The 15,937-nt window shown below is 47.1% G+C and overlaps 1 protein-coding gene across 1 annotated transcript in view; it reads right to left on the reverse strand.

Moving 5' to 3' along the window:
- The window catches only part of TIMELESS (timeless circadian regulator), a gene marked incomplete in the record, with an annotated part of 157,777 nt that overhangs the window by 102,817 nt on the left and 39,023 nt on the right, over positions 1 to 15,937 (reverse strand). Inside the window, 5 exon segments of the mRNA XM_056562374.1 lie at positions 1,978 to 2,133; positions 2,370 to 2,471; positions 2,645 to 2,707; positions 3,806 to 3,920; positions 4,014 to 4,167. Coding sequence (XP_056418349.1) covers positions 1,978 to 2,133; positions 2,370 to 2,471; positions 2,645 to 2,707; positions 3,806 to 3,920; positions 4,014 to 4,167 — 590 coding nt within the window.

The following is a 15,937-nucleotide window of genomic DNA, read 5'->3' on the forward strand; positions in this document are numbered from 1 at the left end:
CCCCTTATTGGGTCCAAAGGACCGAAAGGAAGAGGACTTCCCCTGGGAAGAAAAGCAAGCCTTATTTTGAGGCAACAAGTAACTTCTACCCCCCATCGCCAGAGAGATAATCCCGTGAAGGTGCTTGTCAAAGAGACGGGTACCAGTAAAAGGCATCTCGGTAAGAGAACTTTTTGGAGGCGGCATCCACATCTCACGCCCTAAGCTACATGGGGCAGCGGAGGGCCGCTAGGAGACCCACAGCAAAAGCAGCACCACGGACTGACTGCATGGAAGCTGTGCACAGAATTCCCCAGCATTGGAGAACCAAAGCAAGATAGAGCCTCCGGGGGAAATCCCGCCAGGATACCCAGACTGAGTTGTGGGCACCACAACAATAGGGCCTCGGACCCAGAGCCTGCTGCGTCCGAGGCATACTCCACCAAGGTCTCCACCGTCTGGTCCATCGAGTCATTGAAGGCAGCTGCCTCTGCCAGCGGCAGTGTAGTAGCCTAGAGAGGCGGGAAATTGGTGGAACCATTGAGAGAGGGGAAACCACCTTAGAGGCAAGGTCCTTGGCGAAAGGGTAACGCACTTGAACCCTCTTCATTCCCGTGAACCTCTTGTCCGGATGTTTGCATGCAGATTCCAGAAGGATGTGAAGTTCAGCGTGAGAGCTGAACCCTTGAGGTGCTGGTTGAGCACCATGAAAGGATACTTCAGGAGTAACGTCCGAAGATCCTGGGTCCTCTAAGTGAAAGGAGTCTCATATGGTAACAACCAACGAGTTCACCGTTTCAACTATATCCGAGCAGTCCTCTGAGTCAGATGCCGATTCGGAAGCCTCATCCGCCAGTTCACTAGGAGAAAGTGAACGCATGGAGGCAGCCCTGGAGCGGGGCGACCCTGACCGGGTACGCGGCTCTGGCGGGGCAGAGCGGCGATTCCGGAAACATCCTCTGGAGGAGCGACGTCTGTGACCAGATGACACGGGGAGGCAAGGCCCACGGAGGGACGCCCACGTCTACCTGGAGACTCAAAGTAAAAGTCAGATAAAACACCTCTAGCACACTTCGTGAGAGCGTGAGGCTTGTGTAAAAAGAGGAGCGGGACCCACCAGAGGGCCAGCGCAGGGCAGACCTCTTCCAGGTAGACACCATGTCACGTGAGGCCTCAGCCAACACAAGGGGGACTTGAGTCAAGTCAGCCATATACTGGGATAGGAAGAAAACCCAGGCTGAAGGGGCGGCCGAATCCACTGGAATTGTAACATCCGGGGAAACTGGGGGGTCTGGGGGAGCAGTGGAGCAGGCAGAGTCAGTGGGCATTTTAGGAATAATATGTTATAGAGACAAAATAGAGACTAGCAGTCTAGTTGTCAGTTTAAAGGGAGGGCAGAATAGCATCCCCTATGTCAGTAAAGAGTTAACCCCTGAGAGGTGCGTTCGCAGAGCAGGGGCACTGCCGATTGGCCCCCGTCACCTGAATCGCGCGCACAGCGCTGATTGGAGAGAGATGCGAGCCTCCAGTAAGCTCCAGCGGCCCTGTGGGCAGAGCTACAGCACCCCGGCCGCCGAGAAGAACCAGAGTAATGGCGCCCGCCCCTTGCCCCGAGCGCACATGCTAGCCGCATATGCGCCCGCCACACATAATCTCTCCCCCCCCCCCCCCCTACACTTTTTCAAATCTGTAACTTTCTTGTACCAGTTGATTAGAAATTTTTTTCCCCACCGGAGTACCCCTTTAAATGAGATATCCATATTCCATTCCTAGAGGAGCTCCTGATGTGTGCTTTTTATTGTATTAAATAGGCACTAAACCTTTTTGTATCTCAATTACCATTTTAGAAAGTGACTACACTTATGGGAGGCCACCTTTTTAGCCTGGACCCTTCCAGTTTTTAAATTGGTAGCAATTGCCATGCCATAATGCAGGACAAAATATAATTTAATGCCAAGAAAAACAATAATTTATTGCCGATTTCTTTCTGACACTCACCTGATCTCGAAACATGAGAGATACTGTTTCTAGTACATGCATGCTCCATTGCTGCTCTGTCTCTGAGCTAGCTAAAAACTTCACTAGGTCATCCATACCGCTCATGTGGATTGCCCATAATACTCTGTCGTGAACACTAGCATCATCATCCACATTCTGAAAATGCAATAAGCAAGACAAGATTATAAAAGATTTAACATAAATGCACTCACTGTGCAGATTCAGTAAAATAAGATGACCAGAGCATTCAGAATATAATTGTTATTTTATAATATATCTTTAATCTTCTTAAAGAAGAGATCTGGCATATATGTCTTAAAATATTGGTTTATACCTGCAAAATCTCTTTGTTTTAAAAGCTTGTTGTAGTTCTAAGTAGACTAACAAAATACCTTTTCCTCCTCTGGATCAGCAGGTACATGAAGGATATTTCGGACTATTAAAAGAATCCTTTCAATGAGTAAGTTGTGTTCCTCCTCTCTCTGCTCCCAGTCCTATAAGAAATCAGATAATATCATAAGTAGGAATTGAATATGAAAAACTGTAGTACGTGATCGATATATCTATCTATCTATCTATCTATCTATCTTACACACACATACATAACACCAATAAAGTCGAACATGACAAAGTAAAATATAGCCACACAAGAATGAACATCACTTACCATCTGTAGTAACTCATATAGTTTTTCACTCAAAACTACGAAGAGTCTTTCATTTGCAAAGGCCTGATAACAAACACAATCAGAAATTAACATTGCATCTACAACTTTACAAATTTACTCACAGTTAAAAAAAACTAATATAAAGCATGGCTGACAGTAGAAAGATTTATAATAGTGAAATTAAAGAAAGCCAACAAATAAAAGTGGACCAATCACAATTTGGCATATATTTTAGTTTTTCCTCCACTTGTCTTTGGGGAGTTGAAACAACATAGGGGATGGAAAGAGAACATTATTCTGGAGGTACAGGGGGCTTTGAGAGCCTCATCGATGACTCAAGATTGTGTCTGGAGCTCCACTCTGCAGCTCCTCGGCCGGTCCAGAGATCTTCTCCCATGGTAGATCGCCGATTACACTATGCATAGCACTGAACAGTATTAGCAATCAAAAGATTGCAATAATTAGTTTCCTGCGAGAACCTGTGAATAAGACCCTCCCCCTTAACCCCCCTCACCTTTTTCTCATTTTACAAAAAAAAAAAAATGTCAAAAAATAAATACATTAACATATTTGCTATCGCTGCATGCGGATATGTCGAACTATTAACAGATAATGATCAAATGACTGTTTAAAAGCAGTACAATAATAGAAAAACTTGTAACCATGGGTATTATTTTATCATTGTAGCACATTGGCCCACAGAATAAGAGAGAATATTCAGTTTATCGTAACGATCACTGCGTAAAAATGATAAAAAATTTAAAAAAAATCTCTAGATTTGTTAAATTGCAGTTTTCTTTTCAATTTCCGATCTACCACACGGCACCCCAGATGTACTCCAGAATGGGGCATGTTGACCACCGAACGACGCAGTGTCCGAAACCCCCACCATGCCACTCTATAGGAGAGACGGAGATTCCAGAGTTCAGCACTTTGGCTCTCCCATAGGGATGCATCGAGAGGGCATGTCTGCCATTGCTTCAAGCAGTGGTCGACACGCCCCATTCAGGAGAAGAGCTGGGTTACGAGATTGTGGGCGGTTCCAGTGGTCAGACCCCTTGCGATCTGACACCTATTCCCTATCCTTAGGATAGTGGATACGTTTTTCTCTCCCAGAGATCTCCTTTAATGGGTTTAAGAGAAATAGAAACATAACCTCACCTCTTTATAAGCCTGTAGGTAGGACACAACCTGAAGGAAATGATGGCGAAAAGTAGGATCTTGTGGAATTTTCCCAAAGCACAAGAGTGCTGGCTGGGTGAGGTTCACCATTAACCTGAAAAACATTGCTGTTTGGTTATGAAACTTTCATAGGTGGTATGAAATATGTTCACATCTGCTTCAATGCCAATCTAAACAGACTAGTTACCTGATGACAGCATCAAAAAGTTGCTTGTCATTGTGATGCTGAATGACTAAAGGCACAAGATCATTCTGCAGGATTTGGGCAGTACCCAGCTGTTGTCGTATATCTCTGGTTTCATCCTCATGACGGAGATAACGGATTAAGTCCTTCACACTCTCTAGATAGGAACAGATAAAGAAATCAACATAACTAGACAATATATATTTATTTTTAGAATTGTCAATTACGGATATCCATTTTTAACTGCATGGCGTAGGGATTCATTTTTCTATGCTATAAAATTCCCTGACAGTGTCGACAAGGAAGCATCTTAAGCCAGGTTCAGATATGTATTTATTAGTTTTAGTTTTTTTGTATTTTTAAAAAAAAGGGGCAAATTTTATCATGCACCAATCAAAATAGTATGCATGAACCCAGCTACCTAGGGGTATGTACACAGGCACGAACTTCCCCCTGTGCAGAGCTGCAGCAGCACAGAGGTGTCCTGTCTTGAAGCACCCACTAAGATTAATGGGAGTTTAAAGGGGTTCTCCGATGCTTAAACAGCTTATCCCCTATCCAAAGGATAGGGGACAAGATGCCTGATCGCGGGAGTCCCGCCACTGGGGACCCCCGCGATCAGGCATCTTATCCCCTATCCAAGATGTTTAAAGGGTAGCTCCCACCATCCTATTATCTTTTTTTTTGCTAGCCCGTTACCACCCCCCACTACGGCACTAGCCCGTTCCCTCCTCCTCCTCCTCCCCCCCCCCCCCCCGCCCCGCATACACCGTTCCCTCATTACACTTGCAGTTACTGCAGAGTCCGGCAGCGGGCGTGCAGGGACAGCGGCGGCAATGGCGATGTGCGGGAGGAGTGGCCAGGGAGCCAATGTGCTCGCTCCCGTCTGTCTGATTGACAGGCAGGGAGCGAGTGCAGCCTAACTGAAAAAGGACTGATTGCCACTCCAAAATCAGTCCTTTTTCAGTATCCGGTTTTTAAATGTAAATTAAACCTTTTTAATGAAAAAAATAATAATAAAAGTATATTAGAGATATGTTGTAGTACATAAGTACTACAACATATCAAAAAATAAAGTTGGTGACAGTGCCCATTTAAGCACCAGAGAACCCCTTTAAGAGCGGAACAATGTTGAAAAAAAGTAGCATGTCCTTTTTCTGCACAGTTCTATGTCTCTAAAATACAAACAGGCTGCAATGTTCAGACAATTAGGATAGTCTGTATTTCCTGAAGTGAATTTCCACCAATTAAAGAATATAACTAAGGGACTAGAAGCAGCATCTGTTCTTTATATTATCTAATTCATTATGATCAACACCTGGTTATAACTGCAAAACTGCACAGTGTAAGAGCACCCTCAAGTGTGTTCCTTGAGCAAATTATTTGAATAACTGCGGAGAACAAAAAAAGGTTCAGTGGAAAAGCTGACCAGTTGCCCCAAACAACCAATCAGATTGCTTCTTTCATTTTTCAGAGGCCTTCTTAAAATGCTCGGCTCAAATGCTCTCATTTGTTACCGAGGGCAACTAGTTAGCTTTTCCTCTGCGCAGGTTATGATATATCTCCACCTGTGTATTTTCTGAAACGATTATATACAAATCCTGTATATACAAACTAAATCTCGCCATGTAGAATAACTAGACATTGTTGGTGCTGCATAAACCAAAACTAAGTACAGCAGGAAGGAAAAGAAAATGTCACTGGATCGCAGCAAATTAAAGGAATGTAGTATGTAAAAATACCATAAATGTTGCCGTCAGTGAATTATACAGAAAACTGCTAATGTAATTTTTCTTTAATGAATGGAGTGTTTGGGCCCTGAAAAGAGGTTGACTCCTCCTCAGGGTCCCCAGCTGTGCCCGACAGCCATGCACCAGTTTTGCTCCTTCTACATTACACAGGTTTTGATAAATATCCTCAAAGCCTTCATTCTGTAGAGGAAGAGTGGTGCAGTTGCCCAGAGCAACCAGATTGCTTCTTTCATTTTTAACCCCTTAACGAAGCAGGACGTAAATGTATGTCCTGGTGCAGTGGTACTTAACGCACCAGGACATACATTTACGTCCTGTATATGACCGCGAGCACCGAGGTGGTGCACGTGTCATGCATGGCAGGTCCCGGGTGTTATCAGCAGCCAGGGACCTGCCGTAATGGCGGACATGAGCAATAGAGCTGATGTCCGCCATTAACCCCTCAGATGCCGTGATGAATACAGATCACGGCATCTGCGGCAGTGCGGTCAGAAAAATGGATGATCGGAGCGCTGCAGCGGGGATCCAATCATCAGTAATGGCGGACGGAGGTCCCCTCCCCTTCCTCCATCTGTCTCCTGGGGTCTTCAGCTCTGGTCCGAGACCGAGCAGAAGATCGCTAATATCACTGATCAGTGCTATGCCCCAAGCATAGCACTGAACAGTATTAGCAATCAAATGATTGCTATAGATAGTCCCCTATGGGAACATAAAAAGTGTAAAAGTCCCCCGATATGATTGTACTGGGCTGCGTCCCGGGTTATGCTTTGATTGAGTTTTGGTGAACTCCTGTTTTCTTTTGTGAAAATCTTTAATAAAAATTACAGTAAAAAAAATAAAAAATAAATAAAAAAAAGTGTAAAAAGTAAAAAAATTTAATCAAGTGTAAAAAATTTTTTTTTTTTAAATCCCCTCCCCCAATAAAAATTTTAAATGTCCCTTTTTTCTCATTTTACCCGCAAAAAGTGTAAAAAAAAAAAAAAACATAAGTGGTATCACCACGTGCGTAAATGTCCAATCAAAATATAATATTAATGATTCCGTACGGTGAACGGCGTAAATGTAAAAAATAAAGAAAAGTCAAAATTTATGCTTTTTTGTTACATATAATAAAAAATGAAAAAAAATGTATTAAAGCTTTTATATACTCAAGTGCGGTGTCAATAAATAGTACAGATCAGGGCGCAAAAAAAATGAGCCCTCATACCGCCACTTATACGGAAAAATGAAAAAAAAGTTATAGGTCGTCAAAATAAAGGGATTTTAAACATACTAATCTGGTTAAAAAGTTAGATTTTTTTTTTAAGCGGTACAATAATAAAAAAAAAGTATGTAATCATGGGTATCATTTTAACCCCTTAAGGACGCAGGGTTTTACCATTTTTGCATTTTCATTTTTTCCTCATCACCTTCTAAAAATCTAAAATTCCATTTTGCACCTAAAATTCCATATTATGGCTTGTTTTTTGCGCCACCAATTCTACTTTGCAGTGACATCAGTAATTTTACCAAAATATCCACGGCAAAGCAGAAAAAAAATTCATTGTGCGACAAAAATTGAACAAAAAAATGCCATTTTGCGGCCTTCTGTTTCTATGCAGTGCATTTTTTGGTAAAAATTACATCTTATCTTTATTCTGTAGGTCCATACAGTTAAAATGATACCCTACTTAGAGAGGTTTGCTTTTGTATTACTTCTAAAAAATAAATACATTATAAAAAAAAGGAGATTTTTATGCTTACCATAAAATCTTTTTCTCAGAGGATCCATTGATGGACATAGATCATGGGTATCTGCCCCTCCCAGCAGGATATACCCGCCTACAGGCACCTGAGCTAATCAGTTTTAGTCCCAGAGCAGTAAAAGAGGGCCGATAGGCAGAAGAAAAAAAAATAAGAACTGTCCAAGGTATCCACAGAAAAAAAAATTACTGAACGCACCCTCGGACAAGTAACAGGGATGTGGAATTTCTATCGCCCGATGCCCCGGACTAGCAGTTTTGGGCGCCGGGCAGGTGAATTTGTCTGGCCCTTAGCCCTGCTTCGAGCAAGCAGGGCCGGACCTGACAAGTGCGACGGATCTGCAGTCTGTATGGAGCGGCTCCCGACTCCTGCCCGCTCCATACTCTGCAGCCTGTGTCCTCCGAAGCAGAGCAGGGGAGATGAGAAGCTGTGTATTTGTTTTCTCTCTCCCCTGCTCTGCAGACGTGCGGGGGAGATGAGGGGGCGTGGCTTACTTCTCCCCATGCAGATCTGCGTCCTCTGTCTTCACTCCCCCCAGCTGTAGCTTCGGAGAGCTGAGGGGAGGAGGCGCCTCTATACGGGGAGATGCTTGCGGCGCTCTGCAGTATGTATGGAGCAGGCTCGGGATTCCTGCCCACTCCATACTCTGCAGTCCCCGGCTGTTCTCAGTAGCCGGGGGCCGCCGCTAATAGCCAGCATGCGGCGATCGCCGCGGGTGGCTATTAACCCTTTAGATCGCCGCTGTCAAAGCTGACAGCGGCGTCTAAAGCCTGGGTTCTCAACCGGGGGTACGCGAAAACGCTGACAAATACCGGCCATGCATTGGCCAGTATTTGTCAGCACATAGCCGCGGCAGCTCACAGTACAGTAGCGCGGCCAGAGATGCGGCCGGGGCTACTGTAAGTGAGCTGCATGGTTGCCAGGGAGACGTGTGGCCTCCCCTGACGTTGCGCGGAGTTGCCGCACAGCGCAGGGGGACGTCACACGTCAGTGCGGCCCTGTGGAACATCCCGTGAAGCAACAGGCAACGGGACCACAGGACGCCAGGTAAACAACTGTATGGCACAGAGGGGGGGGGGGGGGGGGGGCTGTATGGGACGGAGCACAAGGCATTAAGATGGAGGGGGAGAGGGATAATGGCGGAGGGGGGGGAGTAATAAAGCACAAGGCATTGAAATTTTATGTCTTGTGCTTTATTACTCCCCTCTCCCCTTCCATCTTAATCCGCTTGCACCATTCCCCCTTCCTCTGATCCCCCTTTTGCCATATCCGATAATAATGGCACAAGGTGATTGATATGGAGGGGGGAAAATGACAAAAGGGGATCAGAGGGAGGGGGGGGAATAATGACACAAGGGGATTAATATGGAGGAGGGGGGGGGGTTGATTATCTCTCCCCCCCCCCCCCCCCCCCCATCTTAATCCCCTTGTGCTATTATTATCCGATATGGCAAAAGGGGATCAGAGGGAGGGGGAAATTATCAACCCCCCCCCCCCCCCTCCATATTAATCCCCCTGTATCATTATTCCCCCTACTCCATCTTAATCCCCTTGTTCCATATTGGATAATAATGGCACAAGGGGATAAAGATGGAGGGGGAATAATGGTAAAAGGGAATCAGAGGGAGGTGGGAATTGTGGGACAGGGGGAGTAAGACGGAGGGGGAATAATAGCACAAGGGGATTAAGATGGAGATGGGATGCGGGATGCATTAGTATAAAGGTAAGAACACGACACCCCCCCCCCCCCCCCCCCCCCCCACAGCGCGATCGCAGGGGGGGCGATCCACTATGGAGGTAGCCGGAGGACTTACCTCTGCTTCCTCCTGTCCCGGCTCTGTCATTGATAGATCCTGGCTGGACCAGGCTCTATCAATGGATCACAGAGCACACAGATTAATAGAGTTCAATAGAACTCTATTCATCTGTCTGAGGAATCTAATGATTCCTCCTATAAGTCTAATAAAGTGTAAAAGAAAAAAAAAAGTTTTAATAAAAGTTTGAAAGACACATTAACCTAGTGATCTTCAAACGGTGCCCCTCCAGATGTTACAAAACTACAATTCCCAGCATGCCAGGACAGCCGTTGGCTGTCCGGGCATGCTGGGAGTTGTAGTTTTGCAACATCTGGAGGGCCACAGTTTGAAGACCGCTGCATTAACCCCTCCCATGTTAAAAGTTCAAATCACCCCCTTTTCCTATATAAAAACATGCAAACATAATAAAAATAAACATATTTGGTATCGCTTCGTGTAATTGTACAACCTATTAAAATATAACATTACGTATCCCGTACGGTAAATGTAATAAAAATACCAAACCACAGATTTGCAATTTTTATAATATCCCAGAAAAAAAAGTTAAAAAGCGATTAAAAAGTCAGATCAATACCAAAATGGTACCGATACAAAAAAACGATTATGGTGCAAAAAATTATCCCTCATACAGCCTGGTATGTGGAAAAAAAATAAAGCTACAGGGGTTAAAAAATGGCAATTAAAAAAATTAGAAAAAGTTCAGAATTAGTAAAACATGACGTAAACTATACAAATCTGTTATTGCTGTAATCAGGCGCCTAAAGTAAAAAACTAACATGTTACCTCAACCACAAGGTAAATGGCGCAGAAAAGAAAAAACACCAAATCTGCAAAATTATCTTTTACTATTTCAATTTCACTTCCCTAAATATATATATATTTTTTGGTTCAGAGAATACGTTATTGAAAAATTAAAAGGTATCCTTATAGTAGGTAGTTATGGCTATTATAGGGCGAGGAGGAAAAAATCAGAGCGTAAAAGCGAAAATTGGCCCGGACAAGTGGATTGTCATGAGGGACAAGTAGATTTTGCTCCATTTTAGTCCCGTGGACAAGTAGTTTTTTTATAAAATTTCCACACCCCTGAGTAACCAAACCAGGAACACCAAAAGAAAGGGCGGGTGCGGTGTCCCCCAATGGATCCTCTGAGAAAAAGATTTTACGGTAAGCATAAAAATCTCCTTTTCTCTATCGGCTCCATTGGGGGACACAGACCATGGGACGTACCAAAGCCGTCCATAAGGTGGGCAAAAAGAGCCCAGTCAGGTGGAAGGCTGGACCACCACCCCCTGCAACACCTTACGGCCCAGACTATCATCGGCGGATGCAAAGGTATGAACCTGGTAGAATTTTGCATAAGTGTGTAAAGACAACCAGGTAGCTGCCTTACAGACTTGTGAGGCCGAAGCCCTGTTGCTGAGAGCCCAGGAAGCTCGGACAGTACGTGTGGAATGAGCTGAGACCCTGAAGGGTGGGTCTTCCCCTTGCAGCAGTAAGCTTCCGAAATGGCAGACTTGATCCACCGCGAAATGATGTCCCTTGAAGCAGATTGTCCTTTACAGCGAACGTCCGCAAGAACAAAAAAGGAGTCCCACTGACGAAAGGAAGAAGTGATAGAGAGGTAGGTCCGGACAGCCCGCACCACATCCAGTTTATGGAGCAAATGCTCCTTGGGATGAAATGGAGTTGGGCAAAAGGACGGGAGGACGATGTCCTTATTGAGGTGAAAAGCGGAAACAACCTCAGGTAAAAAGGATGGAACAGGACGAAAAACAACTTTGTCCTGGTGGATGACCAGGAATGGAGAGCATCAGGAGAGAGGTGACAGCTCTGAAACCCTCTTAATAGAGGTAATTGCAATAAGGAACGCCACCTTCCAGGAAAGAAGAAGAGAAACATCCCTGAGAGGTTCAAAGGGAGTACCCTGCAGGTCACCTAGGACCAAATTCAAGTCCCAAGGGGGAGTAGGGGATCGATAAGGAGGGGCAGCGTGGGCCACTCCCTGAAGGAAGGTCCGAATGCAAGAATTGGACGCTAGAGGACGTTGAAAGAATGGAAAGGGCCGAAACCTGACCCTTAAGGGAGCTGAGAGCTAACAGTTGCTCCAGCCCCAACCGCAAAAAAGGAAAGGAGTCAGGAGAGGGAGAATGCAACTGGAGAAAAAGACAGATTCACACCAACGAAAATAAGACCACCAGGTATGGTGGTAAATATCTGCACAGAGGAGGGCTTGAGCATTGTGCAAATCACCTGGGGAGAGAAACCTGGAGCCCTTAGAACCGCGTTCTCAACCGCCACACTGTCAAATGCAGCCACGGTAAATTGGGGAGGCACAGGGGACGTTGAGAGAGGAGGTCTGGACAAAGTGGGAGGCGCTGCGGTATGTCATCCAGAAGTCGGACCACACCCTCCGGAGCCACGAGAACGGCGGGAACGCCCTCTGCTTTGCGCTTCCTCAGGACCCTGGGAAGGAGAGAAAGAGGAGGGAAAAGATGGGGTAGGGCAAAGCCCGACCAAGGGATCACCAGGGCATCCATGGTTAGAGCCAAGGGGTCCCGGGACTTAGTCACAAAGTGAGGTACTTTCTGGTTGTGGCGGGACGCGAAGAGGTCAACGTCTGGAGTACCCCAGAGGTTGCAGATCTCTGCAAACACCTCCGGATGAAGGGACCACTCGCCGGGGTCGGATGAGGACCGGCAGAAAAAGTCCGCTTCCCAGTTGTTTACTCCCAGAATGTGAATTACTGAGATGGCCGGAACAGAGTTCCGCCCAGAGGAGAACTTTAGATATCTCAGCCATCGCCGCTGAGCTGCGAGTCCCGCCCTGGCGATTGATGTACGCCACAGCAGTGGAGTTGTCCGACAGGACACGAACAGGGCGGCCCTGAAGAAAGATCTCCCAATGTAGCAGGCAAAGATAGATTGCCCTCAGTTCCAATATGTTGATTGAGAGAAGGGCTTCTCGGGGGGGGACCAAAGGCCACGGACTGTGCGGTCCCTGAAAATACCTCCTCAGCCCAAGACTGGCATCCTTCATAATGACTTTCCAGCGGAGGGGCAGGAAGGAGCGCCCTTGAAGAAGAAGGGGGGAATGAAGAAGGGACCAGCGGGACCTCAGAGGAAGAACGATCAGTTGAAGAGGTCGGTAATGAAACTGGGCAAATGGGACGGCCTTCACCATCCGACCCAGAACTTCCATGCAAAATCGAATGGAAACTTTGGCAGGGTTCCGAAGTATCCGAACCCCTGACAAAAGAGTCAGCTGCTTGTCCAGCGGAAGCAGAGTCCGAGGCGATGAGGTGTCGAACTGGAGTCCCAGGAAAATTAGGGACTAGGTGGGAGAGAGGTTGGACTTGTCCTGATTGACCATCCAGCCAAAATGAGACAAGGCCTGAAGAGTGAGACTGAGACTCTCCAGATTCTGGGCTCTGGTTGGAGCCTTGATCAGGAGATTGTCCAAGTAAGGAATCACGGAGACAACTCTCGTTCGTAAAAGGGCAATCACAGGCACCAGGACCTTGGTGAAGACCTTCGGAGCAGTGGCCAGACCAAAGACGAGAGCCACAAACTTAAAATGGCCTTCCGGAACTGCAAAGCGGAGGTACCGCTGATGTCCAGGAAATAATGGAATGTGGAGGTAGGCATTTCTGATGTCCACCGAAGAAAGAAACTCTCCTTGATCCATGGACGCCACGACCGAATGGAGAGACTCCATGCGGAAATGGCGCAGAAGATGCTGGTTGAGGCGCTTCAGATCTAGGATTGGGCGCACGGAACCCCCTTTCTAGAGGTTGGAATAAAAACCTTGAAAACGCTCCTTGGGGAACAGGGACAATTACTCCCTGGATGAGAAGGGACTGGAGCGCGACCCAAAAGGCCTTTGCCAGAGAGGGGGGCCCGGGAAAGAAAAAAGCGATCCCTTGGAGGGGAGGCAAACTCTATCAGATAACCGTTGGATAGCACATCCTTGCCCTGCACATGCGTGGCCCAGACGTCCCGGAAGAGTAACCGATAACCTCCCACCCGAGAAAAATATGCGTGTGAGGGCGTCGCTTGAGGCAGAGGTAGGTTTGTGGGTGCCCACTTTGGCCGCAAAACGGCCGGAACAGTTATCAGATATCCAGGAGGATGGGTCTGGAAGGAGGGAGCCTTCTTGTCCCGCGAAGGCGCATGCCTGGACCCCTTATTGAAACCAAAAGTCCGAAAGGACCAATTCCAATGGGAAGTGGTACTGTGAGCCTTATTTTGAGTTAACAAGGAACTTTTTCCACCCGTCGGCTCTGAGATAATCTCAACTAGGCGCTTACCAAAAAGGCGAGAACCAATATAGGGAAGTTCAGTCAGACTTCTTGGAAGCGGCATCCGCATCCCAGGCTTTGAGCCACATGGATGGATGGAGAGCCACTAGGTTGCCTGTGGCAAAGGCCACACAGCAAGCCGACTGCATGGAAGCAGAACACAGCTCTCCAGCTCTCCAAGGCTGGAGACTTTCTAAGTCAGCCAAATCCTCCGAGTGGGTTCCGGAAAGAATACCGTGGCGGAGTTGGGAAGCCCAGACTGAAAGGGCTTTTGACACCCAGGCAGAAGCAAATGCAGGAAGAAGGGAAGAACCTGCTGCTTCAAAGGCAAATTTTGCCAAAGTCTCCACCTTCTTGTCCGCTGGATCTTTGAAGGAAGCTGCATCAGCCAAAGGCAGGTTAGTTGCCTTCGATAGGCGGGAGACCGGTGGATCCACAGTTGGAGGGGAGGTCTACAGAGTAATGGAGGTCCTTGGCGAAGGGATATTGCCCTTGAACCTTCTTTGTTTCTTGAAACTTCCTGTCAGGATGCCTCCAGGCAGACTCCAGCAAGGCTTCAAATTCAGCATGAGAGCTGAAAACCTTGGGTGCCAGTCGGGCATAGAGAAAAGAAATTTATGGAGCTACGTCCGAAGTTTCTGGGTCCTTTAGGTCCCTTATGGCCGAAACCAACGTGTCCCCCACGTTGGCCGTATCTGTTCAGTCCTCTGAATCAGAGGCAGAACCAAAAGCCTCATCTACAAGTTCTCCAGGAGAGCTGAAACGGGTGGATGCAGTCCTGGAAGAGGGAGACATTGACCTAGTACACAGTTCTGTAGATCCAGAGTGACAACCAGGGGAGTGTCCCCTAGAAGAAGGACGCTTACGGAAAGCTGGAGCCGAGGGGCAATACCTATGAGGGGAGTGCCTATGTCTGCTAGAATACTCTGGAGATGAGTTATAGGAAATACCCCTATTACGCTTGTGGGCGCGTTTAGCATGGGGAGAAGGAGAGTGGGTCTCTCTAGAGGGTCGGCGTAAGGAGGACCTCTCCAAGGCAGTCACCACGGAACGGGAGACCACAACCAAGTCGGAAATAGTCTGGGAGAGGGAAGACACCCAAACTGGAGGGATAGCAGAGCCCACAGGGTCTGGGGAAGAATCCTTAGTAGAAATACCAGGAGGTTCAGGGGGTGCAGTGGTGCAGGCGAAACAAGTGGGTTCAGCAGAACCAGACATTTTTGAATTACAGCCCTTGCAAGTATTATAGGTGACCAGGGCTCCAGATACCTGTCTAGAGGGAAGGACAGTTCTGGGTACGGACATAGCTGGGAAAAAAGATGAAACAATCTCACCTGGCGACTGTCCCCGGCAAAAAGCAGCAGCTGAAAGGAGAACTTCAGCAGCTGAGGGAAGACAGAAGGGAAGGGGTTCAGGACCAATGAGAATCGGGGGGGCCGGATTTAAGCTAGAGCGCCTCCCAATGGTCCTAAGTGCAGACTGCCGCACGAGCAGAGCGCTGATTGGCAGATACACCAGCAAATACGCGGGCCTGCATATGATAGGAGAAGAAACCATTATCCTTCCCCGAGTAAGAGAAAACACTGCTGGCAGCGCTGAACCCTGTGCTCCGGTCGCCTAACAAATGAGACCGAAGCAGGAGGGACGGCGCCAGACGCGAGTGAAGGGAGGCTGTCGGCGGAGTGCGGCGCAAGAATAAAGGAAGCCCGTGCTCCGGGTAAGTGCCGGTGTCTACAAAAGGGCAGTGCCGGTAAGAGAAAGGAAAGACCGCCTCCCCGACATGTGCTGGCGTCTGCACACAGGCAGCGCCGGTAAGAGAGAGAGAGAGAGAGGGCAGGGGAACAAAAAACAGTCCTACACCACTACAACTACGGCCTGAATGAAAGTAAAAACCCTCCCCATGTAGAATATATAGGGCAGGAATCCCCTTAGAAACAATAAAAAAGGAGTGGGCTCCAAAAGGGGGGTCTCCAGAGGTTGAGAGTCCTGTACCTGAAAGAAAGGGGGGAACATACTCACCTTAGTCTGAAGAACCTACCTAATGAAGTCTTCAGTCAGCTTTTAGTCACCTGCATCATGTCGGGCTGTAACAGCATGAGGTACAACCCCAGGCATTGACCATTGGCAAGAGGTGGTTGATCGTACATCCACGATGCCTGTGCCCCCTCAATCACAAATGGGGAAACATGAACGCTATGATCCTGAGACCCCACCTGAACACAAGGAAAATAAAAAGGGAGAAAAAAAATTCTAACACCCCTAATCTTAAACAAAAAAAAGAATTGACCAGGTCTGGAGAACACCAGCCCAACGTCTGCC

This window comes from Hyla sarda, chromosome 2 (assembly GCF_029499605.1).
Source record: "Hyla sarda isolate aHylSar1 chromosome 2, aHylSar1.hap1, whole genome shotgun sequence".
Classification (NCBI taxonomy): Eukaryota; Metazoa; Chordata; class Amphibia; order Anura; family Hylidae; genus Hyla; species Hyla sarda.